The 26,112-nt window shown below is 47.9% G+C and overlaps 1 protein-coding gene across 1 annotated transcript in view; it reads right to left on the bottom strand.

Moving 5' to 3' along the window:
* Positions 1-26,112, bottom strand: part of RAB22A (RAB22A, member RAS oncogene family) — a 47,461-nt gene that overhangs the window by 6,980 nt on the left and 14,369 nt on the right. Inside the window, exons 3-6 of the mRNA XM_040988196.1 lie at positions 15,429-15,510; positions 5,082-5,153; positions 4,890-4,996; positions 4,070-4,179 (exon numbers count right to left, since the gene is read on the bottom strand). Coding sequence (XP_040844130.1) covers positions 4,070-4,179; positions 4,890-4,996; positions 5,082-5,153; positions 15,429-15,510 — 371 coding nt within the window. The remainder of the gene's footprint in view (positions 1-4,069; positions 4,180-4,889; positions 4,997-5,081; positions 5,154-15,428; positions 15,511-26,112) is intronic.

Here is a 26,112-nt window from a genome sequence, read left to right as displayed (position 1 = left end):
TCGGGGACCGCGCCATCATAGTACATTGAGAGCTGCTTGCTGTTTAGTAGCTCGAAAATGCCATCCGATGTAGATGTACTGTAATTTATTTAACCACTCCTTTATTGATGGATACTGAGAGCCACGGCAGAGTGCAGGATGAACACGTGCAGTCAAGGAGTGGGGTCACGGGCTGCCTCTCCTGGGCTCTGAGCCACGTGTGCACTTCCACGGCCACCAGGCACACATGCAAGGAGGACATGCAATTTCACTTTTGACAGATGCTGCCAAGTTGCTCCCTGAGGACGCTCTGGCACTTTCTTCTCCCACCATCAACGCATGACAATGAACAGGTTTCACTTTACTGCTCAGCAAAGCACAATGCCAATTTTGAGAGAAATCTTCATCACCTGTCCACCTCCCTGGCTGACGACTCGAGGGCCTGCTCTTGCCACAGGCTCTCCCGCTGCCCTCCCATGCCCTCTGCCCCAGCACCTCAGATACCACAGTATGTGAGTCGGGATCCCAGAGGCGCACTGTCACGCTGGCTCTGGCAGGGCAGGGACCTGCCTCTGTCTAGGATTTCCATATCGACATAGCACAGAGCTTTTCTGTAAACACAGGGAGGGCACAGATACCGGACACTGACCATGGCAAAATGTCTGCCAGCTTCCAGCGCCATGGCTGCACATCAGCTGCCCACTAAGGCGGCCTGTGTAGGTGCACACATGATCCACGGGCTCCTCAGGACGGAGCGCGGGGCTCCCCAGGACGAACACAGCTGCTCGTCGGAGGCTGACAGCTGACTTGTGAGAAAAGATGACAAGTTTATCGCAGAGCTTCTTGTCGTTATGGACTTTGCCAGAGCAGCAAACTGAAATACAGCTGGTGTCTCTGAGGCACTGGCAGGTATGACATGTAACCAATTTTAAAACGAACAGTATTTTTAAAAGAAAGCAGAGAAAAACATTTTTGTGACTTGGTCAAGATTTCTTAAATAGCAACCAAAACTCTTTATGCTAACCATCAAAGAGGATGATGATGAACACGGTGTGCTAACATTAAAACTTCACCGAGGAATTGACTGAGAGATGGGAGTCAAGCTACCAAGCATAATATGCATGAATACCCAGTACCCGTATTTAACACAGGACTCACGTCCCAACAGAGAACTATCCAACACGAAGAAGGAGCGTGACCCCCAAGGCAAGCAGGCTCAACACTTCACAGGACTTTAATAGCAAAATATCCAGAAATCGCGAGATACAGGTAAGCACCTGGAAAGGCGTGCGGCTGCCTTGACTGCCACAGAAACGCAGCCCACGCCTAGCCTGCCCTGGGAGAGAGGCAGGGACTGAATCCTCCTGCGCCACAGTGTGGGAGCCACTGCTGCGACCAGCACTACGGAACCTGCTGCAGTGAAGCTGGCCCGCACACATGCATACTCCATGACACCGCGAGCCTCCCTCTGGGCAGGAATGTCCTTAACCAGCTCCGTGCAGACATCCACCAAAGGCTATGAGCAGAACGTGCACAGTCCTGCCTGTTGACGGCTCTCAATCGGAAACAACTGCCTAAATGCCACCAACAGCAGAAGGGATCATCACCGCAGCTCTTCTTGCACCCCTCCCCATCTCAGACGCTGCTGTGGACACACATACCTGGCCACGGGGCACCTCATTTACAGCTGCCCTCAACCTGACAGATGACCTGAAAACGTGACCCAGAACAGAAGAAGCCAGGTGCATAAGAGCAAATAGAACACGTTTTAGAACATGTTTAGAACAGCAAGCAGAGGAGGCGGCCTTCTGGCCTGGTGAGTAGCATGCTGGTTAGGACACCCGTGTTCCACACTGCAGTGCTGGCTTCAGGCCCTGGCTTTGACTTCCTCCTTCAGCTTCTTGTTAGTGCAGATCCTGCCAGGCAGCAGGGGATGGCTCAAGCAGCTGGGTTCTTGCCACTGGTGTGGGAAACCAAAGCTGAAGATCTGGCTGCTGGCTACAGCCAAGCCTCGCCCTGGCTGTGACAGCAAACAGAGGGGGCCCGCAGCCAACAGTTCTCTCTTTAGCCCGCCCATCTCTCCGATAAAATAAATAAATAAATAAATAAATAAAGGCAGGCTCACACAGCTTTCACACATGTGTTATGTATTGAAGTCATTCTGACATGATGTTTTCTTTCCCATTAGAGGGGAGTACAGTTTTTTTTTTAAAGTACAAAATATACACCTCCCCCCCCGGAAAAAGCAACAGGCAGAGGGAGCAGCCGGGCTGATGGCTGCCCTGGGCGAGCAGTGACTGCTCAACTGGGAGCACCAGCTGCAGTGAGAGCTCAGTGAGCTTTGTCCTGGGACATGTGCAATTTCTGTCTCTTGCCCTCAGTGAGGTCTGGATGTCCAGCACTGTGCTCACGACCAGACCCAGCAAAGAAATACTACCTATGTCTTTCAAATCTTTTAATCTTAGGATTATTTGAAAGGCAGAGAGACAGAAGGACACACACACACAAGGCAGAGAGAGAGCATCTGCTGGTTCACTATGCAATGGGCCAGGCCCTGGCTAGGAACCAGGAGCTCCATCTGGGTCTGCCACTGGGGTAGAGAGAGCACTTGGCTCTCCCAGGAGCATCGGCAGGGAGCTAGATCAGAAGCAAGCAGCCAGGACTGAAACTGGCACTCGGGGCAGATGCTGGTGTCAGAGCCACAATGGTGACTCCACGACGCATATCTATTATTTTGTTCTTCAGCTAAAATGAATCTGTACACACTCATTTTTATATAAGAATTTTCTGTTGGTATAGTTTACTATCTTCCTGTTTTTAATACTATTATAAAGAACACTTTAAAAAATCGTGATAAAATTTTAACATATAACATCACACATTTAACCGTTCCAATTCAACTGTGAAAATGTTCTGCCTGGCCATAGGTAGCTTCTGGGAACCCACTGTTTCTAATGAGCTCAACAGAAATATATCACCACCTTCCAACACTGAAGTGAAGGAGCTGGCCTAGGGTGAGCCACACAGCGAGTACTTTGGTGGTCAGATCCCAACAATGCAATATGCTATATAAAAATCCACAGTTCTGGTTTCTCTGAACAAATGCTGTCTCAACAAGAACAAGCCTGGTAGGTCAGGGGTCTATATTCCGCTGTTAACTCCAGCTGCAGTCCCTGGGCCCAATCTTCTGTTTGTGAGGGTCCCCAGTGTTTCGAGAGCCTAGTTGTCCCAAGACGGCCTGTGCCTGGCAGGCATGGAGTTCACGCCCCTCCTGCCAGCTCGGAGCCCCTGGGACGGCAGAGTGCTGTGCTCTAGGCTGGTGGCCCTGTTCAGTTGATGGGGATCCACACCCTTCAGCAAGGCCTGTTCCATCAGACCTTGGTTCCAAGATCACCACCTGAACAGCTTCTCTAGTCCTACCCTGAGCATTTCCTGTGCATCACTGCAGCTCTCTGCAACGATCCCATGCATCTGGCACGCAGGATCCACCTCTCCACAGAACGTACGCTGGAGGAGGAGGGCTGTGTTTCCCCTCTTCATGCCATCTCCCCTGGGCCTGGGACGGCTCCAAATAAACATTCTGATGAGTCTAAATGAAACGAGTGAGCAGACAGTCTGCAGAGCACCCCGAAGGCGTGCAGCACACTGGCCCCCATCCCGCGCCACTCTCCTCACGCTGCGGCAAGAGGAGCGTGGGCAGGAGAGGGCTTACCTTTCATTCTCCTGCTATTAATTTGTTCAGGTTTTTGTTTCAGCGAAATTACACCTGCATTTCATTTCCCTCTATTTATTTTGTTCGTTTTCAATGACCTTGAGCAACTAATTCAAGCATTTAAATAGACAAAGGGGGAGAGATGATGGCTTCCAAGTCCTCAATATCCCTAGCATTATTTATGCCGTAGCAACAATCTTTCCAGAAGAGCTATAGTCATCAGGCAGCAGCTCTCTAGCAATTACGAGATGATGTGAAAGCGGCTGTTACTCTGATGTTCACTGAGGGATTATCAGAGACCAGACTAGTCTGAGCAAGGCGGGAGTTCTCACCAGGAACAGGATTCCATTTCAACTCATAAGGCACACAGATACTCACTTATCTCTATGAAGAGCTCATTGATGTTTATTGCATCTTTCGCGCTGGTCTCTACAAAAATTGCATGAATGGAGTCAGCATAGTCCTTAGCGTCTCTCTCCAGGACTTCTCTGGAAGGCAAACACTGCAAGTCAGCAAGCATATCCAACACAGTCTTCATATTACCCCACCCAGCTAGCACTGACCAGGTATATATTGATCCGGGATGTCCTGCACGGCAATGGCTGCAGCCCTGACCACGTTGGTTCCGGTCTTCATGTTACCCCCACCCATCTAGCATTGACCGTGTATATTGACCCAGGATGTCCTGCACGGCAATGGCTGCAGCTCTGACCACATGGGTTCCAAGGGCATCCCTCCTTTGGTTAAAAAACAACACCTCAAAACTCAGAACCACCAGCAATGCAGCTAAGCTAATGGAAAGCCAGGAAAGCTTCCCCTCCAAATCAAAACACAAAACAAAAATCCACACAGCCCTGGCCTTGGGAATCATGCAAGTGACACAGAAACTGCCAAGAAATGTGCTAGGTGTATTCAAGTATTCTATGTCATGGGAGCCTGGGGCTGTACTGATTTCAGATAATGTCAAGTGCGATGCAACCAATGTTTAAGTAAATTACACACCTGTCTACATAAATAATATAATTAACTCCAAATACTCAGAATCTCAATTTTAGTTTGAAACTTCAGCACAGCAAGCATATGACAAAAGAAATTTTTCAATGTCAGAGATAAAATAAAAGCGAGGCTGATGGTGGATATTGTTCATTAAGAAAAGGAGCCCACATCGGCCCGGCAATCTCACGTTGTAATAACTTACCTCACATCGATAAGATCACACTTATTTCCTGCAATGGCAACTACAATATTAGGCGGCCCATGCTGCCGAAGCTCTCTCACCCAGTTCTTCAACGTGGAGAACGTCTCCTGTAACAGAGCAGAGCAGCTGCAGACCTGAGCAACCCAAAGAGAACCTGGCAAACAGCCCAAAGACTACTGCACTTGGTCTTACTTCCTTCGTGATGTCATACACGATGATGGCTGCGGCCGACCCTCGATAGTACATCGGCGCCAAGGCACGGAACTGGAGGAGGGAAAATGAAAAACCATTGGGGAAACTGGTTAAATATGCGATTTTTACTAGACTTTTTCAGCCCATTATCCAGGCACAAAAGGTAATGTTTCTGTTAAGCCAAAGATGATGACATGATGCTTTAAAGCAAATGAACCAGTAATTACCAAAGGCAACAACTTTTAATGTAACACTGAAATGTCTCTTAGAAGATAGTTTAGAATACAGTTTTATAGGAATTAAATATGGTGCTATAAACAACTGTTTCAGCTAAAAAGGCTTTTTAATTGAACTCAATGTTATAATTCCTAAATTCATTTGTTCAATAGTTCTTTAAACTTTGGCTTCCCGAACTATCAAGGAGATAAAAATAATGCTATAAATGGTTCTCCAGAGGAGTGGCTGCATTTAGATGTCATAAAGAGAATCCTGGAATGGAAATGCTGATGGCCCCACGGAAATGAGCGTGCATTTGCATTCCCCACTTGGATGAGCTTGCAACTCGATGCTGTGATTATCACCACACGCATGGCCATCGCCAAAGGCCGGGCAAGTCTCTCATTTCATTTACATGGGTTTAACTCCTTATCAGGTTTATCTCACTGTCACCTGCTCTCCCTTGCCCCACTACACACAACACAGGGAAGAACAGAGAGAGGAAAAACCGTTTAAATAGCCAGGGTGATTGGTAGGTCATTTATCGAGTTCCTGGGAGATGACCTAGTGTGAGCCTACGTGAAGTCTGACTTCCGCCCTGACCCTACATGTCCTGCTCCGCTTCTGCTGCCAAGCACAGGCAGCAAGACTTGTCATCACCAGAACACAACTGGTACAGTTAAGCAATTCACAAACACTGTGTGTTTTGTGAATTTAAGATTTATTTATTTTTATTGGAAAGGCAGATATACAGAGAGAAGGAGACACAGACAGAAAGATCTTCCATCTGCTGGTTCACTCCCCAAGTGGTTGCAATAGCCAGAGCTGAGCCAATCCGAAGCCAGGAGCCCCCTCTTGGGCCTCCAAAGCCAGTCCAGGGTCCCAAAGCTTTGGGCCGCCCTTGACTGTTCTCCCAGGCCACAAGGAAGAAGTTAGATGGAAAGTGGAGCAGCTGGGATTAGAACTAGCGCCCATATGGGATCCTGACGTGTGCCACTAGGCTACTGTGCTGTGCCAGTGTTTGGGAACTTCTTATCCAACAAGTTTACTAATCTTTTCACTTTAAGCTCCTCTATTAACTTGGTTTTTTAGAACAAAAGTGAAATGATGACTGCTGAATAGAAGACAGCTTGTCTATTTAATGCACAATTTGATCTCAGGGCTTAGCACCTGGCACACTGTGGGTAACCAAGAACTGGTGATTGCCTGAATGAGAGCTGGATAAGTGTGGGGGCAGTCAGACCACACGCTAGACCCCCACACAGAAAGCTTTATTAGGCTTTCTGAGAAAACTGCCTGCCTCTGCAGTGAGAGCCTGCTGATTTCCAATAAAATTATCTGTTTGGTTTTAGAAGAAAACAGAGGTTGTAAGCAAGAAAGAGCTATAGAAAAGGAAGCGACCTTATTAGATAAAAAAGACATAATGTGCTGAATTCATTTCCACGGCCTAAGAGAAAAAAAGTCGGGGAGCAGAGCTGGGGCACGGACACGCGCTCTCCTTTCCCATGCACTTACGTTGACAAGGCTCTCCACCGCATCTGCTTTCTCGTAACACCAATTTGCCAGGTCAAAGCCACACAGAGAAAAGCACAAGCTGTGCGCCCATAAACGCCCCCACACGGCAGGCAGAGCGGGCTCGTCCTTCTCTGTGACCCTCATACAACCTGTCCCTGCATTTTTATGACCAACACTGCCTCATCACACGCTTGCGGTCCGCATCCCTTACGAGTCCTTGTTCCAGCCTTCGTTTTGCTACAGTACCCTTGTTTAAGCAATGCACTGCTGGGATCAGCCTTCTGTCCAAGTGATGACCTCTGTCTTCCAAGTGGAATATTCCACTCCGTTACATTTAATGTACATGCTGGTATCTAAATTCTTCTTTTCCTCTCCTTTTGCAATATTTTTTAGTATTTAAATATTAACTCATCAATTAGCTTTGTAGCTGTAATTTCTTGTATTACTATTTAAGTGGTTGCCATGTAACAACAATACACATTTCCTGCAGTCTAATAGTTTAACACAAGCTGCTTCATGTAAAATATCAGGGTCTAGAAAGAATTTCCTTTATGCCCCCTTCCTCTACGCTGCTATTGTCAAACGTTTTAAATCTATACACACTATAAACAGTGCAACTCGATGTACTTTTTGAATTTAAAGCAACAGAGCAGAAGAAGGAGCCACCCTACGTTCAGATTAGTACTTCTCCCCTTGGATGTGAGTTGCCACGTTGTGTCATTTCCCTTTAGTCTGCACAGTTCTCGGGGGACACTGCTGCATTCTGCTTTGCTTTTCTGAAAACATCCTTACTTCGATTTCGTATTAGAAAGATGCTTTCCAGAGCCTGACAGGGTCTAGCTTTCAGCACTTTAAGCAAACTCCTGAACCCCAGGTCCCTGACTTTCCCAGAGGAGTCAGGGAGAACTCGCAGCATGTTCTATATATATTTTACGTATATATATACGTATATATATGTGTATATATAAAATATATATACACGTATATATATGTGTAAACACCTAGGGGAAGTCTCCTGGGGGAGAAGGTTATTCTGGCGTACAATTAGAGGTGCACAGTTCAAGACTGATGGCCGCAGGAGTCTGGCTGCTGTGGACCATGTGCCTTTTCACTCTAGAGGTTTTAAGACGTTCTCTTCCTGTTTGGTTTCAGCATCTGATGAGGCACCAATGTGGTGTTCTTTAGATTGGTAGGCTTGCTAATCTGTATGGATTTGCAGTTTGTTTCACCCAATCTTTCAGATCTGTTTTGGATCCCCACTATCTGGTTTTCCAAGTCACGAATGACACCGTCAGGCTGCGTTTCTTTCTGAGACAGCGAGGCTTTGCTCCTGCTCTGCCAGTTGCTCTCTTTTCCCCCAACAAGTTTATCAGGCATCCAGTGAACTGCTTGTCTTTGGTGTTGCAATTTTCTGTTTTAATACTTGCATCTGACTCTTCATTAGTTCGTGTTCTGGTGAGATTTTTCCTCTACAGTTAAGACTACTTGTATTAATCATCTTTAACATACATATACGTAAAATATATATACACGTATATATATGTGTAAACACCTAGGGGAAGTCTCCTGGGGGAGAAGGTTATTCTGGCGTACAATTAGAGGTGCACAGTTCAAGACTGATGGCCGCAGGAGTCTGGCTGCTGTGGACTTGACAACCACGGAGTGTGCAGGATGACCACAGGTGTGTGAGAAGTCCTCCTGACTTTTGGAAGTAGCCTCCTAGTGAGAACTGCCTGCCAAGGCCAGGCCCCAGACCTGGAGACCTCTCATCAGGGTCAGCCCCCAGAGGTGGGGATTAGACCCTGCTCCTGCGGTCTTGGGGAGGTAAATCTTGTCTCAGTCAGTCCAAAACAATGTGTTTCTGCTACATCTTTTACCATCTCCAACAAGTGTTTTAAATTCTACATCTGCAAATCCTAGACTCACTGCTGTATTCTCTTCAGCTTCCTCACGGATGTGCAGTCGTTCTGATCGTAGCTCACTGGACACTGACTGGCTTCTACTACCCTCTCTAGAGTGTTCCATCTCTGCTAATAATGCCAGATTGGCTTTGCTATGGTCAAGGCATGTCTGCTCAGACATGGCCTTTAACTCATAATGCATGTGCCCTTTTGGTATTCCAATGAAAAACCCAACAGGTCTACCAGCCTCTAATCTGGTAAGATTGGACCCATACTCCAAACTTGAGCTCTGCTATAATGGACAGCAACTGCAATGTCTGTTCAGTCTGGCTACCCTTCTAGTTTTGGTTTTATGATTTTACTCCTCTGTGTTCAGAATTTGGGAGTCAACTACAGACTTGAAGACAAATTTAAACAGATCTTGGGGTTTGGTTTTCTTCCTCACTGAATCCGAATCTTTTCTGGTATTTGTCTCCTTTTCAAAATTCCCTGCTGTTGTGGTTCTCCCAAGCTCTGTTTTAAATGCCACAAGCCCAAAGGATAGTCCTGGTGACCCTGTGCCATGTGACCTGGGAGTGCCCACCAGGAGAAGCTGGACACATGTGGACCTCACCCGACGTAGCTCCCCCTTAGGTTCTTACTGCATTGGGTTGCTTCGCAGTACCGAGTTTAGATACTCATGAACTTGTCATCTGGGGGAGAGCCAGTCCCTGGTAAGTCACTCTGCTGCCATTAACAGTCCGTATCTCTCTGGTGTAGAGAAATCAGGTAAGAAAGGAAGTAAAAAGTATCTGAAGAGACTCAGAAGATGTCACATCTCTGCTCCAAAGCTGGCTCCACGTCTAGGGCAGCCATCACTTTCTGGTAAGGGGCAAACAGTTCACCCCTCAGCATGCGGATGTGGTCTCCCACAGGCCTCAGCGCTGCTACGTGTGAACTGAAGAGCACTTTTCCATCCCAGCAGAACTGACATGCCAGAACCAGACAGAGGGCCAGACTCGGCCCATGGGCAGATGTCGACAGCCCCACCTCGACACGGTGCTACTTCACTGCACACGTTTCTGAGTTTCAACCTGAGAACCACCCGCTGTGTGACTACTGTGACAATAAACACATCCATGTCATTGTGCACTTTGTGGAAATAGTCAGCAGGAGACTAATGAAGATGCAGGATTTTCACTGAGTTTGAGATGCAAGGCTGAGAGGGTTTTTGTTTTTAAAAATCTGTATTTTGAAAGACAGACAGACATAAACAGACAGATTTTTGGCCTGTTGTTTTGTTCCCAAATGACCTCAACAGTCATCGTGGGTTGGAAGCCTAGACCTCATCCGGGTCTCCCGTGTGGGTGGCAGAGGCCCGATAACTTGTGTCAGCTGTTGTCTCCCACAGTGTGTGCCAGTGGGCGGCTGGATTCTAAGTGGAGGAGATGAGGCCTAAACCAGGCATTCTGACATGGGATGTGGCTGTCTCAACTGCTGTGCTAAGTGCCCACTCCGAGAGCTTTCTTTTATACAATCACATGTGAATATGGTAGGCAGTTGGGCAGTTCTGCTGTTCTGACTGATGGTACCTGCTGATGTCTGTGCTGTGTCTCTCTCAGTACAATTCACAGGAATCCTAGCTAGGGAAGGATAATTGGTAGGAAACAGTGAAATGAATTTATTCAGGATAGCAAATAGTAGAGACACAAAGGTCCCACAAAGGCTCTCTCCTGAGAACAGAAATGTAAATCATGCAGACAAGCTTCATTTTACTAGGCATTTGAAAACACTTAGGTTTATTATTACAGTCAGGAGCCAATTTTCTGGTTGAACACTGAATCAAAGTTGATTGATAACTTGAATGATTTTTCTGATAAAACTATACACAAACACAATGCAATATCCTTCATTTTATATTTAACTCTCAGAGTCCTATTATCAAAACAATAATTTTTACAAAAAATATTTGAGAGCTCCATCAATTTTCCTTGGACTCCCTTAACTCTTGGAAACACAAACCACTATTTTGTGAGCCATTTTTATCATCATCTTGGTATTTTTCTCTTCATTTAGTTTTACAAGATCCCTATCTATGGTCAAGAACTTCACATGCATTTGAGAAATTCTCCAAAATAACTTATCAACTTAATGAGATTATTTTGCAAGCAGTGGTGACAAGACCGGAAGAGGACAACCATGTGTCAGCACCCTGAGGTGCTGCCTGTGATGTCGGCACTCTACACGGGAACTGGCTAGAGCCCTGGCTGCTCCACTTGCAATCCAGTTCCTTGACAGTGTGCCTAGGAAGCCAGTGGAGGACAGCCCGAGCCCTCAGGCCCCTGCCCCACGCGGGAGCCTGGGAGGGAGCTTCTGGCTCCTGACTTCGGCCTGGCTCTGTGGCCATTTGGGGAGTGAAACAGTAGATGGCCAGGAATTACACACTATCTTTGTCTAATTCTGCATTTTAAATAAACATCTTGGGGGAAAAACTGTGGCAAAAGATGTTAGGGTCAAACGGCGAGAAGTTCTGAACAATCAGTTCAACAGAAAGGACTTTTACTTTATGATATGATGACTTCTGGTTCCCTAATTAATCTTACAACTACAGAGAACTAAATAATAAACATGTAAAAGCACAAACTGACAACTTGAGGCTTGCATACTCACATGATAAAAACAGAAAGAGGATCTGTCTTTATCTTTGCCCAGCTATGGCTGGCAATCAGCTGACATACACACTCTGGCATCAACACCCTTTGTCTGGGGCTGAGAGCAGAGGCCTGAGGAGGGTTCCTGCCCCACAGAACAGACAGGCCAACGGAGGGCAGACAAGGCTGGGGAAAACGATGGTCCTATGATGGGGACCAAGACTGTGTAGGCTACAGTGGAAGTGCAGACTCATTCAACTAATGAAGGAGTACCGAGTGCTTGCCATGATGTGCTAGGTTCTGCGAATGCAGTAGTAACCACTATGGTCTCAACGTTGGCACTTTACAGGCTGGTGGGAGAGACCATCGGGAAGGGAGAATAGGCAGAGAGCTTAACTACAACTTGGGGTGGGACTGTCCCGAGTGACCACAAAGGACAGTGATGGAGAAGGAGCTGTGGCCACTGCTAAGGTCCTGGGCACTGGGAAGTCTCTGAGCGACATTTAACCTGAGACACAACAGTTGGTAATGAGCTGCTGGTCATGTTTCAAGTGGACAGAAAAGAATTCCAGGGAGAAGGATGAGCAGGTGTGAAGGTCCAAAGGCAGGAAGTGCTGAAGGGGCTGAATGACAGTTGACAGCTGGGACTCAGTGGGGAATGTGAGGGTGGGCCAAGAGGGCACCGAGAGGTGCAGACCAGGGCTGGCAGCGGGGGGGAGCTCAGCAGACACCTCTGTCCAGAACACGGCTTCCACGCAGTTACTGCAGGGAGCCGGGGGGGGGGAGGGGGATAAGAGGCTCTGATGGGTGTTTTCATCTGATGGGTGTTTTCATAGAATTCTTCTGTGCCCTGTGAGAAACACCATGGGTCAGGGCTGGGTTCAGGGAAGCAGGGAGGCTGCTTACGATTCTGAAGGAACAATCAGGGGACAGGGACGTGGAAAGAAACTAGCGTGTCTCAGATGCACTGAGGTCAGAGAGCAGCAGTACGAGCTACAGGTGAGGGAGGACTCCGATCACCTCCAGCTTCAGTCTCATGATATGAGTGGGGACATTGGGGCTCCCGGTCTGAGACCACCAGGAAGAGTTAGGAAAAGCTACTACCAACCAGGCGATCTCAAAAGAGGGTTTTGAAGGCAAAAGATGAAACAATAATGACACGTGTCGGAGCAATTTGGCACCGACAATAGGCGGGTAAGCAGACATGATGGACTCAGGCCTTGGCTTGTACCATCAGCACCTTGTAGGTCTTGCCTGGGGCAGGTAGGCAGTCCTTGTGCCCGGGACAAACGAGCAGCTGGCTCACGGATGTGCTCTGTGTAATTTCACATTTCCAATCATTTCTGAAGTTGTCCCATGTTTATCTTTTCTTCTTTGGCCCTATGATCCAGTAGCTCTAAACATGTGTTCCACGTCCAGGAACAAGTGGCCTGGAGCGTGTGCCTACCAGGAGCAAGGTCTCTCCTGGCTGTCTCCCAGCACTGGCCTCCTGACCAGTGCAGTGGCCCTGGCCTGCAGCAGGACCCTTTGCATTCTAGCTGCATGCAGTATTTCAGGGATACAGGCAGCTTTGAATCCCAACAACTGTTCCCACTGAAAGCCCATGAGAAGTGGGTAAGAGCAGGCAGGCAAAGCAGGGACTGTGCCATCATAAGGCTTACTCCCCGTGCTAGTCTCTCACATTCCAGAAAAAAGGAGATGTCACCATCACCGAGGACATCAGGACAGGGGTGGGCCAGAAGTCACCTGCATTATTTATGAGTTATTTATTTATTTGAAAGGCGGAGTTAAAGAGAGAGAGAGGAGAAACAGAAAGAGATCTTCCATCTGGTGGTTCATCCCCAAAATTGCCACATTGGTTAAGGTTGGGAAAGGCTAAATCCATATGCCTGGGAGTCCATCTGGGTCTGTCAAATGGGTGGCAGGAGCCCAAGGATTTGGGTCATCTTTCACTGCTTTCTTAGGCATGTTAGCAGGGAGCTGGATCAGAAGTGAAGCAGCGGGGACATGAATTGGAGTTCATTTGAGATGTTGCTGTCATAGCTGGTAGCTTAACCTGCCTGTGCCATGTGCTGGCCCTGCAGGATGATTTTTTAAAACTTTATTTATTTTCTTTTTAATTTGAAAGACAAAAAGAAAAAGAGCAAGAGTGAATGAGAAAGAAAAATCTTGTATCTGCTGGTTTGCTTCCCTAATGCCTAAGTCAGGGCAGAGGAAGGCTGAAACCAGAATCCAGGCACTCAACCCAGATCTCAGACGGTGGCAGGGAACCTCCCAGGATGTGCATCAGCAGGATGCTGGACCAGAAGTGGAGTTAGGATTTGAACTAGGAACTTCCACATGCAAATACTGGTGTTACATGCAGGATCTTAGCTACTACAACACAAGCCTACCCCAGTGGGATTCTTTATGCTGAGAGCTTTGCTGTATCATCACATATTGTGAGCTGGGAACAGAAACATGAGCTCCTGTACTGGGATACACAGGGTACTAGCAGGAAGAGCCACAAGTTAGTTTTAACAGGATTCAGCAGAGGGCCACTGCCCAGTAGGAATGCTGGCTGGCAAAGGTGCTCCACTGTGCGTGTACAACACAGCAGAGGAGGGAGGAGGAAGGAATACTGCAAGCCAGTGCATCTCAGACGAGCCACTGGCCAGGAGCGTGAAATCCAGCATCAAAAACAGAACAAGTCAAAGTAAACTGAAGGTAATCAATTCACACACGTGCAGTGTCTCCACCCTGGAGAGCAGTCACGCTGTGCTGCTTTACTCTGTCTGCCATGACTTGTGTTTCTATCCTGTCCCATTAAGGCTGTCATGGCAGATCCCCTGTCCCGACTCAGATAAGGCTGTGTTGGCAGACTCCCCTGTTTCATTCCCAGGTAAGGCTGTGTTGGCAGACTCCCCTGTCCCGACCCAGATAAGGCTGTGTCTGCAGACCCCCCTGTTTCATTCCCAGGTAAGGCTGTGTTGGCTCCCCTCTCCTGACAACTTCTGGGATACTTGTAAGAAGACACCACTAGACCTGACATGGTAGCCTAGTGACGCTGGAATCCCATGCTGGTTCGTGTCCTGAATGCTCCACTTCCCTCCCAGCTCCCTGCTTGTGGCCTGGGAAAGCAGCGGAGGATGGGACAAAGCCTTGGGACCCTGCACTCATTTGAGAGAGCCAGAAGAAACTCCTGACTCCTAGTTTTGGACCAGATCAGTGAATCAGTGAATGGAAGATCTTTCTGTTTCTCCTCTTTGAAAATTCGTCTTTTTAATAAAAATAAACAAATAAATAAGATAGCATTGTGTACTCTGTCATTATTTTGGATGGCACTGTTTAAAAACAAAATTAAACAGCTGCTGAATAACAGTGGTCGCTGGAGACAACAGCAGGGAAAAGGGACCTAGGCTCCAAGAGTGGGTGATGCCATGGCACGAGTCTGTGCCTTGGGAAGGCTGCCTCCTGTCCCCTCTCCCCCACCTAGGCCCCGGAAGTGGGGAATGCCATGGGCACGAGCCTGTGCCTTGGGAAGGCTGCCTCCTGTCTGCCCTGGCCCTGTGCTGCTCAGGCAGGCTCCTCACTGGCTCAGACTCTTCCATAAACAGAAAACCATCGCAGCCAATGTTTATCACCAAGCATTTACTAAGTACCCACTGCAGGACTCAGCATTAGCTCACCCGCTTCAAATCTCCAAGCTTATTTGCTATAAAGTTCCCTTCGTAGCTTTTAAAAAGGCAGCTATAAATGAGCTGTGTGGACTCTGACTGTACCACTGATTCTTTTATATCTGCACTGGAGGACAGGCCTGAATCACATGCTACGCTCTGAGAGCAGTTTATCAGGCCTGTCAGTCAGCATTTGCTTTAAGACACTGAAAAGTATAAAGACGCCCTCAGAGCCCATTACCGCTTTCTCCATTAGTGGACGATGCAGCTCTAATTGAAAAGAAAAAGGCTGGCCTATGCAAATGGAAGTCAATGTGTCTCTGGCGCACAGAGAAGCGCCTGACATGAAATGACAGGGATGCTGACAGTTTAGTTGCGGCTTTAATTTGGACCTCAGAGAAACACATAGTAAATTAAAGAGTGACTTACTCGTTCTTGTCCTGCTGTGTCCCAGATTAGGAATTTGTGCAGCTCACTTTGGTACTGGACAGTCTTGGTCATGAAAGATGCCCTACAACGAGAGACCTAGATGATCAGAACACAGAACACAGCCATGGACAGCCCGCCTCCAGCTGCAGCTGGGCACATCACTTAGCCTTGACATCTGCTCCCAGCTGCACACCCGCTCGTGACCGGCCCCTCTCTGGAGCCCAGCGGGCTGCTGAGACGCTGACTGCACAGTCTGTCCCGGTAACGAAGCCTTAGGCACACCTGCCTGACAGAGAAGGAAGAGCTGCTCTTCCATGCCTTGGGAAAGCCTCGGCTCCAAATTGCAAGAGGCAGTTTAGGAATCCTAACACTGGCCTCCTGTGTAGAATAGAGATGCTGGAACTTAAAGATGCTTCATGGACCTCTCTAGAAATAATAATGTCCAGGCAAACGTGTGCTTGTGAAGCACCAGGCTGCCTGGGTCTATCCTCCTGCAGCTCCCAAGCCCCATAAACAGCCACGTGAGAGTGAGTATAAGGCTGAAGTTAATTGAGAAGGTCCAAAAGGGAGCGAAGGCCTGCAGGCGGGAGCTGTGCGATGGGGACTAGACCGACACCTTAGTGGCACCCCAAAGGCCCTGAGATGGTGCAGCCAGCCTTTCTAAGGCTGGTATCCCCGTGCGAAGGTCCCAGCTGCTCTGGACAATGCGGCTCTGAAGGTGAGGATCTCCCATGACTTCAAAGCCCGCATGATCCAAGGAGCCATGGGGCACAGAGCTCCCGCCTGGGCACTTGGGGAATTCCGAGGAACAGCTCCCAGGCACAGAGTCCCACAGAGTCCGCCTAACAGGTCTCTCTTCTGTCCCATCTCACCTAAGGGCAGCCTCAAGAAGTCTGGCTCCTGGTAACCAGAGAAAACCATTCTTCTGCACTAGGGCCTCCTGGGGCAGAGCCAAGTGAGAGGCTTGAATTATCCCTAGACTGTCCGAACAACAAAGCCAGGCAGGCTGAGATCCGCTGTGATCCTCAAATATTTTTGAGATTCAAGTAATAATCTTGAAGGGAGTACAAGTTGGTATAGAGTGACTTTCTGATGCCTCCTGAGCTTAGATAAGTATCACAATCCCTGGGTTTAAAAGCTTCACACACAAAACCCTGATACAATGGGTTCCTGGTAACATTTAAACCAATTGATGACACAGTAAGTAGCTCTCAAACACTGGCTGCAACGAGGAAAGGAAAATGAGTTAGGACACAACATCAATGTTATTGGGCAGGTTCTACTTACTGACTGTTTACTTATTGAAAACTGACCCCTGGGTGTCCTCAACAAAGTCGTTTGTGCATAATGGTCCTGGATGCAGTTATCATATCATAACCTCTGGCAGCTGGCCATGTGTGCAACGTGAGTTCTCACTTAGGAAAGATCTGAGCATTCAAAAACCACTGACTACTGTGAAGATACAATGAGCTGAGGTATGTGAGAGTGCTCGGTAAATGCAAAGCACCATATCAAGACAAGATATTATTATTATTATTATTATTGCTTAAAGGCTGCTCCAGGAAATATTCTAGTTTAGCCTTTGCAATTAGTCTTAAAAGCTTACGAGTGAGCCCAATACATTGTGGTGGTGGTGTTACAGCTGAGTGACAACAGCTTCCAAAAGAAGCCTGTTACAGCGCCCATACTTCTGACACATCCACTTCGGCTGCTCAGAGGATAAGAGAAGGAATGTGCATCAAGTACACAGTTAAGAAAGGAATATTCCACAATTAAGAGACATGTCTCATTATAGGACCAGCACTCAAAGCACTGAAGTCCGACCTATCTGCCAATCCGTTTCCTTTGATGAAAACAGACCTGTCACCAAGTCAGGACAAATGGCAACTATGATGTAGTGAAGGTATCTTCAAGGAGTAAACTCAACTCCCACTTGTGCTCGTAGGCAGCCCATCAGCATCCCTCACTGAGCCTCCATCCTGTCACCCTGAGGTGTTCTTGGGCCCAAAGCTCTCTTCCAGTCCTTTTATCACCAGTACCACTCATTCACACTGCTGGCCATCTTGTCTGTCTCATCCGAATTGCCCACAGAAGCCTCAGCTTCTCTACGCACCAGTGGCAGATTGGCTGGCTGGAGAGAAATCAAAACGCTCTACGGGTTGGCACATTCTCTCCATGGCAGTTGAGTCTGCCCCTTGGCCTTCTTGCCACATTCTCACGTCTACACAGCCACTGTGCCACACCCTTACATCTTTTGAGTTCTCCAAACCCCTTCTTACTCTTCTCCTTTTCAGGATTCCAGCTTGTGGCAGCCTGCCTCATCAGATGAAGCAGAGACAAGCCCTAGGACTCCCACTAGCTCTCCAGTTAATATGCCTCACTCCAGAACACGTGGACGGCCACTGCCACGGGCTGCGGCATCCTCTTCTTGATTCAGCATCATCACTGACCTGGGGGCCTCACGATGTCCCTTTAGAGCAAGGGCATCGCTGATCTCATTATTAAAATTCATTGATTTCTTTGAAAGTCCGAGTTATAGAGAAAAGGACCTTATTGGTTCATTCCCCAAGTGGCTGCAAAAGTCAGGGCCAAGCCAGGTTGAAACCAAGAACTCTATTTAGGTCTCCTATGGTTGGCAAGGGCCTAGTCACTTGGGCACTTCTTTCTCAGGGCATTGGTGAGCAGCTGGGTCACAACCGGCCTCAACACCCAGATGGCAGGTGGCTTTCCCTACTACAGTGCAACACTGGCTCCACTCTCTGATAATTTTTCTGAGACCGGAATCAACCCCTTCCTCTCAGCATTTAGGCTATATCCCTCTGCAGAGTGGAACACCTGCTGGGAGGAGTGATTCTAGCATTCCATCCTGGACCCTGCACTGCTTCCCGCTTCCTCTTCCCCACAGTGTGCAAAATCCACCAAGTTCTGGATATCCGCCAATCAGATGGAACTTGATGCGTTACCTGAGAATCCCACTCCCCCGTCACTGACCCCTCCCCCTGGCCTCCACTCACTTGTAGCTCAGATCATCTCAGTGCCCAGTACCCTGAGCAAGCACACAGCTCATACAGCCCCTCCCTTCTCCTTCTCGCTCTCTCTTCCCTTCTCTTACCTGCTTCTTCTCCATCCCCCTCCATCTTTGTCCCTTCCCCTGCCCTGGCGGCCGCCCTCCTGCCACCATGGCAGGAGACACGTCCCTTCCAGTTTTCCTCCCTCCACCCCTGCTCCCATGCCTACTCTGCTGCAATAAAGGACCTACTAAGCACCTTGCAGCATCTGGGATTTTGGCTTGTGGTAAACTAATCGTAAAAAGAGAACTTGATCACAGGAATTAGCTGCGTGTAATGATGCAAGAACTTGAAGAACTTTTCAGTGCACTTAAACCCTGACACCTGCACTCAGGGTCAGCCCTCGGAGAGGGTGCTGCCCGCTGTTTGCCCAAATGTTCCTTCTGAGAACTAGGCTGGCCTGAGGGCTGAAGGCTGCCAGCCACACTGTAAAGTGAATTCAGTTCTTGCCTTCTGAGGACAGTGCTCTTTCAGATCTGACTGAAGCAGACGCAGCATCACCATCTCACATCTAGCACGCTGCACATGAGGCCTTTCCTCCAGCCTGCCCAGATTTCAAGTCCTCAGTCTCGAAATGTTGTCTTTCCCCACCAAGTACAAACCAGTCTGCAATTATTTCCTGCACCGTGACATTTGCATCCAGTTTGCTGTTCGTTTGGTATTTAATCTACACCTCGGCCCCTGAGATCAACCACACACTGAACCCTAATCTTGGAGTGGGACTCCTACATTTTTCCTGCCATTGTCCCTTGAACTCCTGGCTCATTCCAGGAAGGCTGCAGTTAAATGGTGCTGGGGTATGATAACTTCAATATCTTACTTCCTGAAAAACAGGCAACAACTCCCGCCATTGCAATGATACATTTTTATTTTCCAGCCTGCCATTTACTCGCCTGATAACCTTATTTTTCAATACTAAACCGTCTCTCTTCACTCTGCCCAGGCAGATCTTATTACCTCTTTAATCTAAAATCCCTACCAGCATTATTTCCTAAAGCTAGAATGCCTTTCATATACTTTTCCATTTTTCATGACATTCTGAAAGTATGAGTTTCATGCACACCAAGCAGTCACGATCTACGTGTTTCCAAAGAAAATACTTGCTACAAGATGTTTCAATAATGCCTTTCTTTAACTTCAGCAGACTTGTCAGCACTCTTGGAACTCGGGTGTGTTCTGCCGTTCTATTCCAACACCTCCACTTCCCATGGCCCTCAGCTCTGAAGAGTAGAGGAGACGCTGTCGTGACCAGCACGGTGCTCAGCGCCTTGTGGAAAGGCTCACTGAGCTCAAAGACCAACAAAGGAGCCCAGCTATGACATACACACAATGGCAGCTACATCTTCAGTGATATTTTGTCGACAGAACACCAGACAATACAATAAGATTGAGACATGTAAAGGCCAAAAGTGCATGAAATTGAGCTGAGTAGTTCCTTCAAAAGAGACACCCACGGCCTTCAGGAAGCTTTGGAACTTGGTAGGACTTTGGTGTTAGCTGGGCAGAAGGGAACATCTATCTCCTATCAAAGCACCCACAAAAAGCCAAAAGTTCCTGTGCAGGGGGCTCAGTTGCCAACACCTGTATGCCAAAGTCAGAGTCCTGGCCCAGCGAAGGCATTCAATGAGGGCCCAGATACTTGGGTGACTGCAGCCCACTGGAGACTCCCAGACGGGGCACGGGGCTTCTGGCTCCTGGCTTAGCTTTGGCCCAGCTCTAGCTGCTGTGGGCTTTTGGGGAGTGAAGCAGAGGATGGAAAATATTTAACATAGATATCTAAATAAATATTTTGGCCTCCCTTTTCCTGAGCCTGCCAAGAAGGACTTACATAATACACACCTTTTCACATCACCAACAGTGAAACCTGTACCATCACTGAGAGAAGCAGCGGCCAGGACCAGTCGTGCCTCAGTGAGATTTGTGTGCTCCACGAAGCCTTAAGGTGGTCCTTAGCTTTGCTCTAAATTCTTTCCCACCACTTTGTGGAGAAGCTACTGAGGACTAAGCCAGTGAGAGTTGCGGCTAGCACTCCAGGCCAAGCGTGTGTTCCAACCTGACCTCCAGACGCTGAGAGCGGGTAAGGTGGTCAAGTGAACAGAACACTGCAAGGCAAACATCCCATAAGGCAAGGAAGGAAGGGACCAAGAATGCAAGCACAGACACAAAGCCAAGGGTAAGCTCCCAGGCTGCTGGCAATGCCAAGTTCCGGAGGTGGAATAATGGGACCACCTCAATGCCTTGCTGGGTCGGAGTAAGCTGAGAATGCTATGACGGTGACAGTGATCCTGGCTGGTCCTGATGAAAGGGTGTCACAGGAGAGGGTCAACATGGAGTGGACATGGCAGTGGAGGTCATCAGCCACGGTGGCCACTGGAAGCCGGAAAAGGCAAGTGCTATGGCTTGCACTGCATGTGGACATGGCAGTGGTGTTGGCCACCAGCCACAGTGGCCAATAGAAGCTGGAAAAGGCTAGAGCTGTGGCTTGTGTATTAGTTCGGATGTTGGACATCTGCCAAGAACACATATAATAAAAGTCTGGTCTCCCAAATCTTGTGTTAATGATGTGAGGAGGGTGTGAACTTTATTTTTTTAAACGATTTATTTATTTTAATTGGAAAAGCAGATCAGGTTTACAAAGAGAAAGAGAGACAGAGAGAAAGATCTTCCATCTGCTGGTTCACTCCCCAAATGGCCACAGTGGCCAGAGATAAGCTGATCTGAAGCCAGAAGCCAGGACCTTTTTCTAGGTCTCGCAGATGGGTGCAGGGTCCTAAGGCTTTGGGCCATCCTCGACTGCTTTCCCAGGCCACAAACAGGGAGATGGATGGGAAGTGGAGCAGCCAGGACATTATTCCATATGGGATCCTGGTGCTTAAAAGGTGAGGATTTAGCCATGAAGTCATCAAGCAGGGTAGGCTTTTTAAAAAAGATTTATTTATTTTTGTTGGAAAGGCAGATCATATTTATGCAGAGAAAAGAGTGAGGCAAACTTTTTCTATTTTGGGTGTTGAGAGGCTTTTGGGAGGTGACTGAGTCGGGTAGACAATGATGGTAGAGCCCCATGATGGAAGCCTCCTAGTTTAATCAGAGACGGAGACCACACACATACTCAGGGGTGTAACCCGAGTCCCTGCTGTGATGCCCTGTGCCATCAGACACGGACCCAACATTCCTAGAACTGCAATCAAAACCCAAGCCTCATTTAAGAAGTTAGATTGCCTCAGGCACTTGTCATAGCAACACCAAGCTAACTGTCACAGCCCGGAAACACACTCAGAGTCTGCAGAAGGAACCTGCTTCCTTCCTAGCCTAACTGGTCTGGGCCTACGGGCCTGCAGAGAGTGAAAGAGAAACCTGTGTGATCCACTCAGCAGTGAGAGGAGACAATCCAGCAGGGCAGACTTTAGGATAGCAAGTGTCAGGGCACTGTGGGTGCCTCCTCAGTGTGACGCCCTGCTTCCAGATGCCAGCATGTGCCCAGGCACAATATGATACTCAGTCGTTCCATAGCTACTCTCCTTAAACTGAGATTGTCTAAACAATAACACACCAACCGGTAAAATTAAGAGCCCACAGGTTTTATGGATGATTTTTATTTTTCTCAATAGAACACAAAATACTTAACAATATAAACTAAACAGATAGTCACCTGTGTATCATCTAGAATCATCTCTGGGATGTTTTGGAAAGAGCTGAAAGTGAAAGGAAGCCACCGAGCAGCAGGAAGGGGTGCTGGCAGACCTGTTTTAGGGTGCTCTGGGGGCAGCACATCTCACACCAGCCACCCTGGACAAGGGAGATGCAGCTGTGCTGTGCAGGACTGTGTGAGGCAGGGGATGGTCACTGGTCAGTGGGGCACAGCTGGGAGTCCAGCACTGTGTACACATGGGCCAGACAGGATCAGAGGCAAAGAAAGGTGCCCAAGTAAGGGAGCAGGTTCCTGGAGCAACCCTGGGAACAAATGGGGAGGCTGATGGCATGAGGGCACAGGAGGGGCAAAACCACCAACACTGACTGCTGTAAAGCGAGCTTAGCTTCCTGAGGCACGCTCCATCAGCTCCAGCCACCAAGTGGGGTCTGCTATTTCACCCATTTCCAAACTACAACTGCACTATTTATTTTTTGAATAAGTGATGCATTTACATGCTTTGACTCCAAGATGTGCCAGGCACACAGTAAACCCGTTCCTCCTACCCTTCCAACCACCTGGTTCCCCCTGCTTGGAAAGTTGACCACATTAGATTCTCAGATCTCCTTCAGAAATACTTCAGTTTTAAGTCTTGCTCTAGGGAATGGCGTGATAGCTCAATTGACTAACCCTCTGCCTGCCAGCACTGGCATCCCATATAGGTTCTGATTTGTGTCCTGGTTGCTCCACTTCCCATCCAGCTCCCTGCTTGTGGCCTGGGAAAGCAGTGGAGGAAGGCCCACAGCCTTGGGACCCTGCACCTGTGTGGCAGCCCTGGAAGAAGTTCCTGGCATTGGACTGGCTCAGCTCTGGCCATTGCAACCATGTGGGGAGTGAGCCAGCAGAGAGGAGATCTTTTTCTCGTCTCTCCTTCCCTCCATAAACCGGATCTGCCTTTCCAGTAAAAATACAAATAAATCTTTAAAAATCAATAAAATAAATGTTGGCCTGGTGGGATGATTCAGTGGCTAAAACCTTCACGTTGCAACCGCAAGAATACCATTTGGGCACCAGTTCATGTCCCGGATGGCCCACTTCTGATCTAGTTCCCTGCTTGTGGCCTGGGAAAGCAGTCGAGGATGGCCCAAAGCTTTGGAAGCCTGCACCCATGTGGGAGACCCGGAAGAAGCTCCTGGTTTCCAGCTTTGGATCAGCTCAGCTCTGGCCACTGTGGCCATTTGGAGAGTGAACCAGCAGATGGAAGATCTTTCTCTTTGTAAACCTGATTTGCCTTTCCAATTAAAATAAATAAATCTTAAATAAAGAAATCGGTTTTTTTTTTTAAAAAGGTACTGCTTTAAGGGCCAGAATTCTTGCACAGCATGTTGAGCTGCATCTGTAACACTGGCATCCCACATGGGCCCTGGTTTCAGCCCGGCTGCTCCACTTCCTGTTAATGTGCTTAGAAATGTGGCCTGGCCACCCACGTGGGAGACCTGGATAAAGATCCTAGCTTCAACATGGTCCAGCCCTGTGCCACTGTGGCAGAAATCAGAGAAAGGAAGAGTTCTCTCTTGGTAACTCTGCCTTGTACATATATACTTTTTTTTTTAAAGTACTGATTTTTATTTATTTAAGAGCTAAAGAATGAGAGAGTGATGGAAAGGAGAAGAGAGAGGGAAAGTGAAGGAAAGAGAGATAGAGAATGAATTTTCCTTTGCTAATTTACCCTCCAAATGCCAGCAGCAGCTGGAACTGCCTAGAAGTCAGTCTACATCTCCTATCTGAGTGGCAGGGACCCAGGCACCGGGACCCTCATCTCCTGCCTCTTTGGAGTGCATCGGCAGGAGCTGGGCTAGAGTGCAGCTCTGATTCCAACACAGCGGCTTTCAAACATGGGCTGCAGCGTCCCAAAGGACAGCACCTCGACCGCACACCTCACACATAACTAGGTTTACACAGCAAGCACCTGTACACACCTACACACACAAGAGCAGGGGCCTGCCGCTGCTTTTCCAAGCATATATAAATCTGATCATCTGACAGGATATGCAATGCTTTCTCAAGCTTTTTCTCTTTACCATATTATACTAAGTGATCACACTGTAATTTATATCCTGAGAGCCTAGTAATTAACCACGCCACGCGAGTCCTGGCAATTATGAATCAGTGACTGGAACGTGGAAAGGCTATCTCTAGGAAGTGTCCTGAGGAAGAGCTGGAGATCAAAAGCTTTTTTTTAAAAAAAAATTTTACTTCATTTTATTATTATCATTTTATGATACAGTTCCATAGGCCCTGAGATTTCCCTTCTCCCCTCCTCAATTCTCTGCGCCCTCACGGAGTTCCCCTATGTCATTACTGAAGTATAGTTCTTTATACACAGTCGTATGTCCATCACTGCGGGCATGGACGATGGCAGAGAGTCCAGCATCCTATTGTCAACATACAGTAAACAGCTTCACTGAAGTAGAGGAAATGATAGTCTCCATTACACAGTTACTATACATCCCCTTAAATGAAAAGCCACAAAACAAAATCAGCAACAGGAAGAAAAAAGGAAATTAACAACACCATGAAGTTAAATAACATGCTACTGAATGACTAATGTGTCACTGAAGAAATGAAAAAGAATTATCAAGAACCTTCTTGAAGAAAACGTTGCTTCTGTATGATCTATGGGTCACTGAAGAATTTAATCAGAACAAAGTGTTTTAAACACATGAAACTAACAAAAAAATAATCAAAATCCATGACATATGGTCTCTGCTGATCTTTGTCAGTGAAATGTGTCTCCTGCAATGGCAGTGTCCCAAATGAGCACTGGTTCATATCCTGGCTGCTCTACTTCCTATCCAGCTTCATGCTAATTCACTGGGAAAGCAGCAGAGGATGGCCAAGTGGTTGGGTCTCTAAGAGCACTGGCCACTGTGGCCACTGAAACAGTGAATCACGCGGGATTCAACAGGCACACCCTCCAGCTACCAGCACTGGTGTCCCATGTAGGCATCGCTTTGTGTCCTGGCTGCTCTACTTCTTGATCAGCTTCCTGCTTACAGCCTGGGAAACAGTGGAGGGAAGCACAGCCTTTAGGAGCCTGCACCCGTGCGAGGGACCCAGACGAGGCTCCTGGCTCCTGGCTCTGGACTGACTCAGCTTCGGCCACTACGGCCATTTGGAGATTGCAGCAGCAGATGGAAGGTCAATCTGTGTCTCCTCTTTGTAAATCTGCTTTTCCAAGCAAAATCAAGATAAAAAAAGGAATCATCTGATACAAGACCCTCTTTCTCTATCTCTCCCTCCAACTCTTTAAAATAAATGAACACATCAATTAATAAATAAATAATTCTCGCCCCCTCACCCCAAGAAACACTAAATGTGTAGCAGGCTAATTTTTTATGTTGATACTTTTATATGGCCTGTGAATGATATTATAAACATCCAAATGGCCCTAGGCCAGAAAAAAAGTTCCCCCTTCCCTGCTGGGACAGGAGGGCAGCTGGGTGCAGCTCTAGGGCCACATTCCATCCACAGCAGTGTGACCAAGTAACTGTTGTCTTTGAATGACACCAGAGAAGAGTGAACCAGCTGCTATCTGCAAAGTTTTTGAAAGAATGTCCATCTTACAGAAAAGCTGAAAGCAGAGCTTAAAAAAATGGTTTTTCCTCAACTAGCTGAGAAAAGGTGTGAGTGTAGAATGCATTTATCCTGAGTCATTTGGTTGTGAATTGCCTCACTGCCTTTGAATGCCACTGCGCATTCCCTACAAACAAGATTACCCTACCACACAAAGCAGAGTAGGATCATGCGAACTGAAGCAATCACTGACACGCGGCCACCATCTGCTCCCGGGAATCCGCCTGAGCTCTGCCAACCGTCCGGGAATCCCCGTCGCAGGGAACACCCGCTCAGGCACCGCCCCATCCAACTGCTCTGCGCTCCGCCTGCTTCCTGCTGGACTGGTGGCTCACTCTCTAGTGAGCACAGA

Source organism: Ochotona curzoniae, unplaced genomic scaffold (genome assembly GCF_017591425.1).
Source record: "Ochotona curzoniae isolate NIBS_2020 unplaced genomic scaffold, NIBS_Ocur_1.0 contig_48, whole genome shotgun sequence".
Classification (NCBI taxonomy): Eukaryota; Metazoa; Chordata; class Mammalia; order Lagomorpha; family Ochotonidae; genus Ochotona; species Ochotona curzoniae.
Note: the sequence above shows the minus strand (reverse complement) of the source record. Positions and strands in the feature narration are given on the sequence as shown.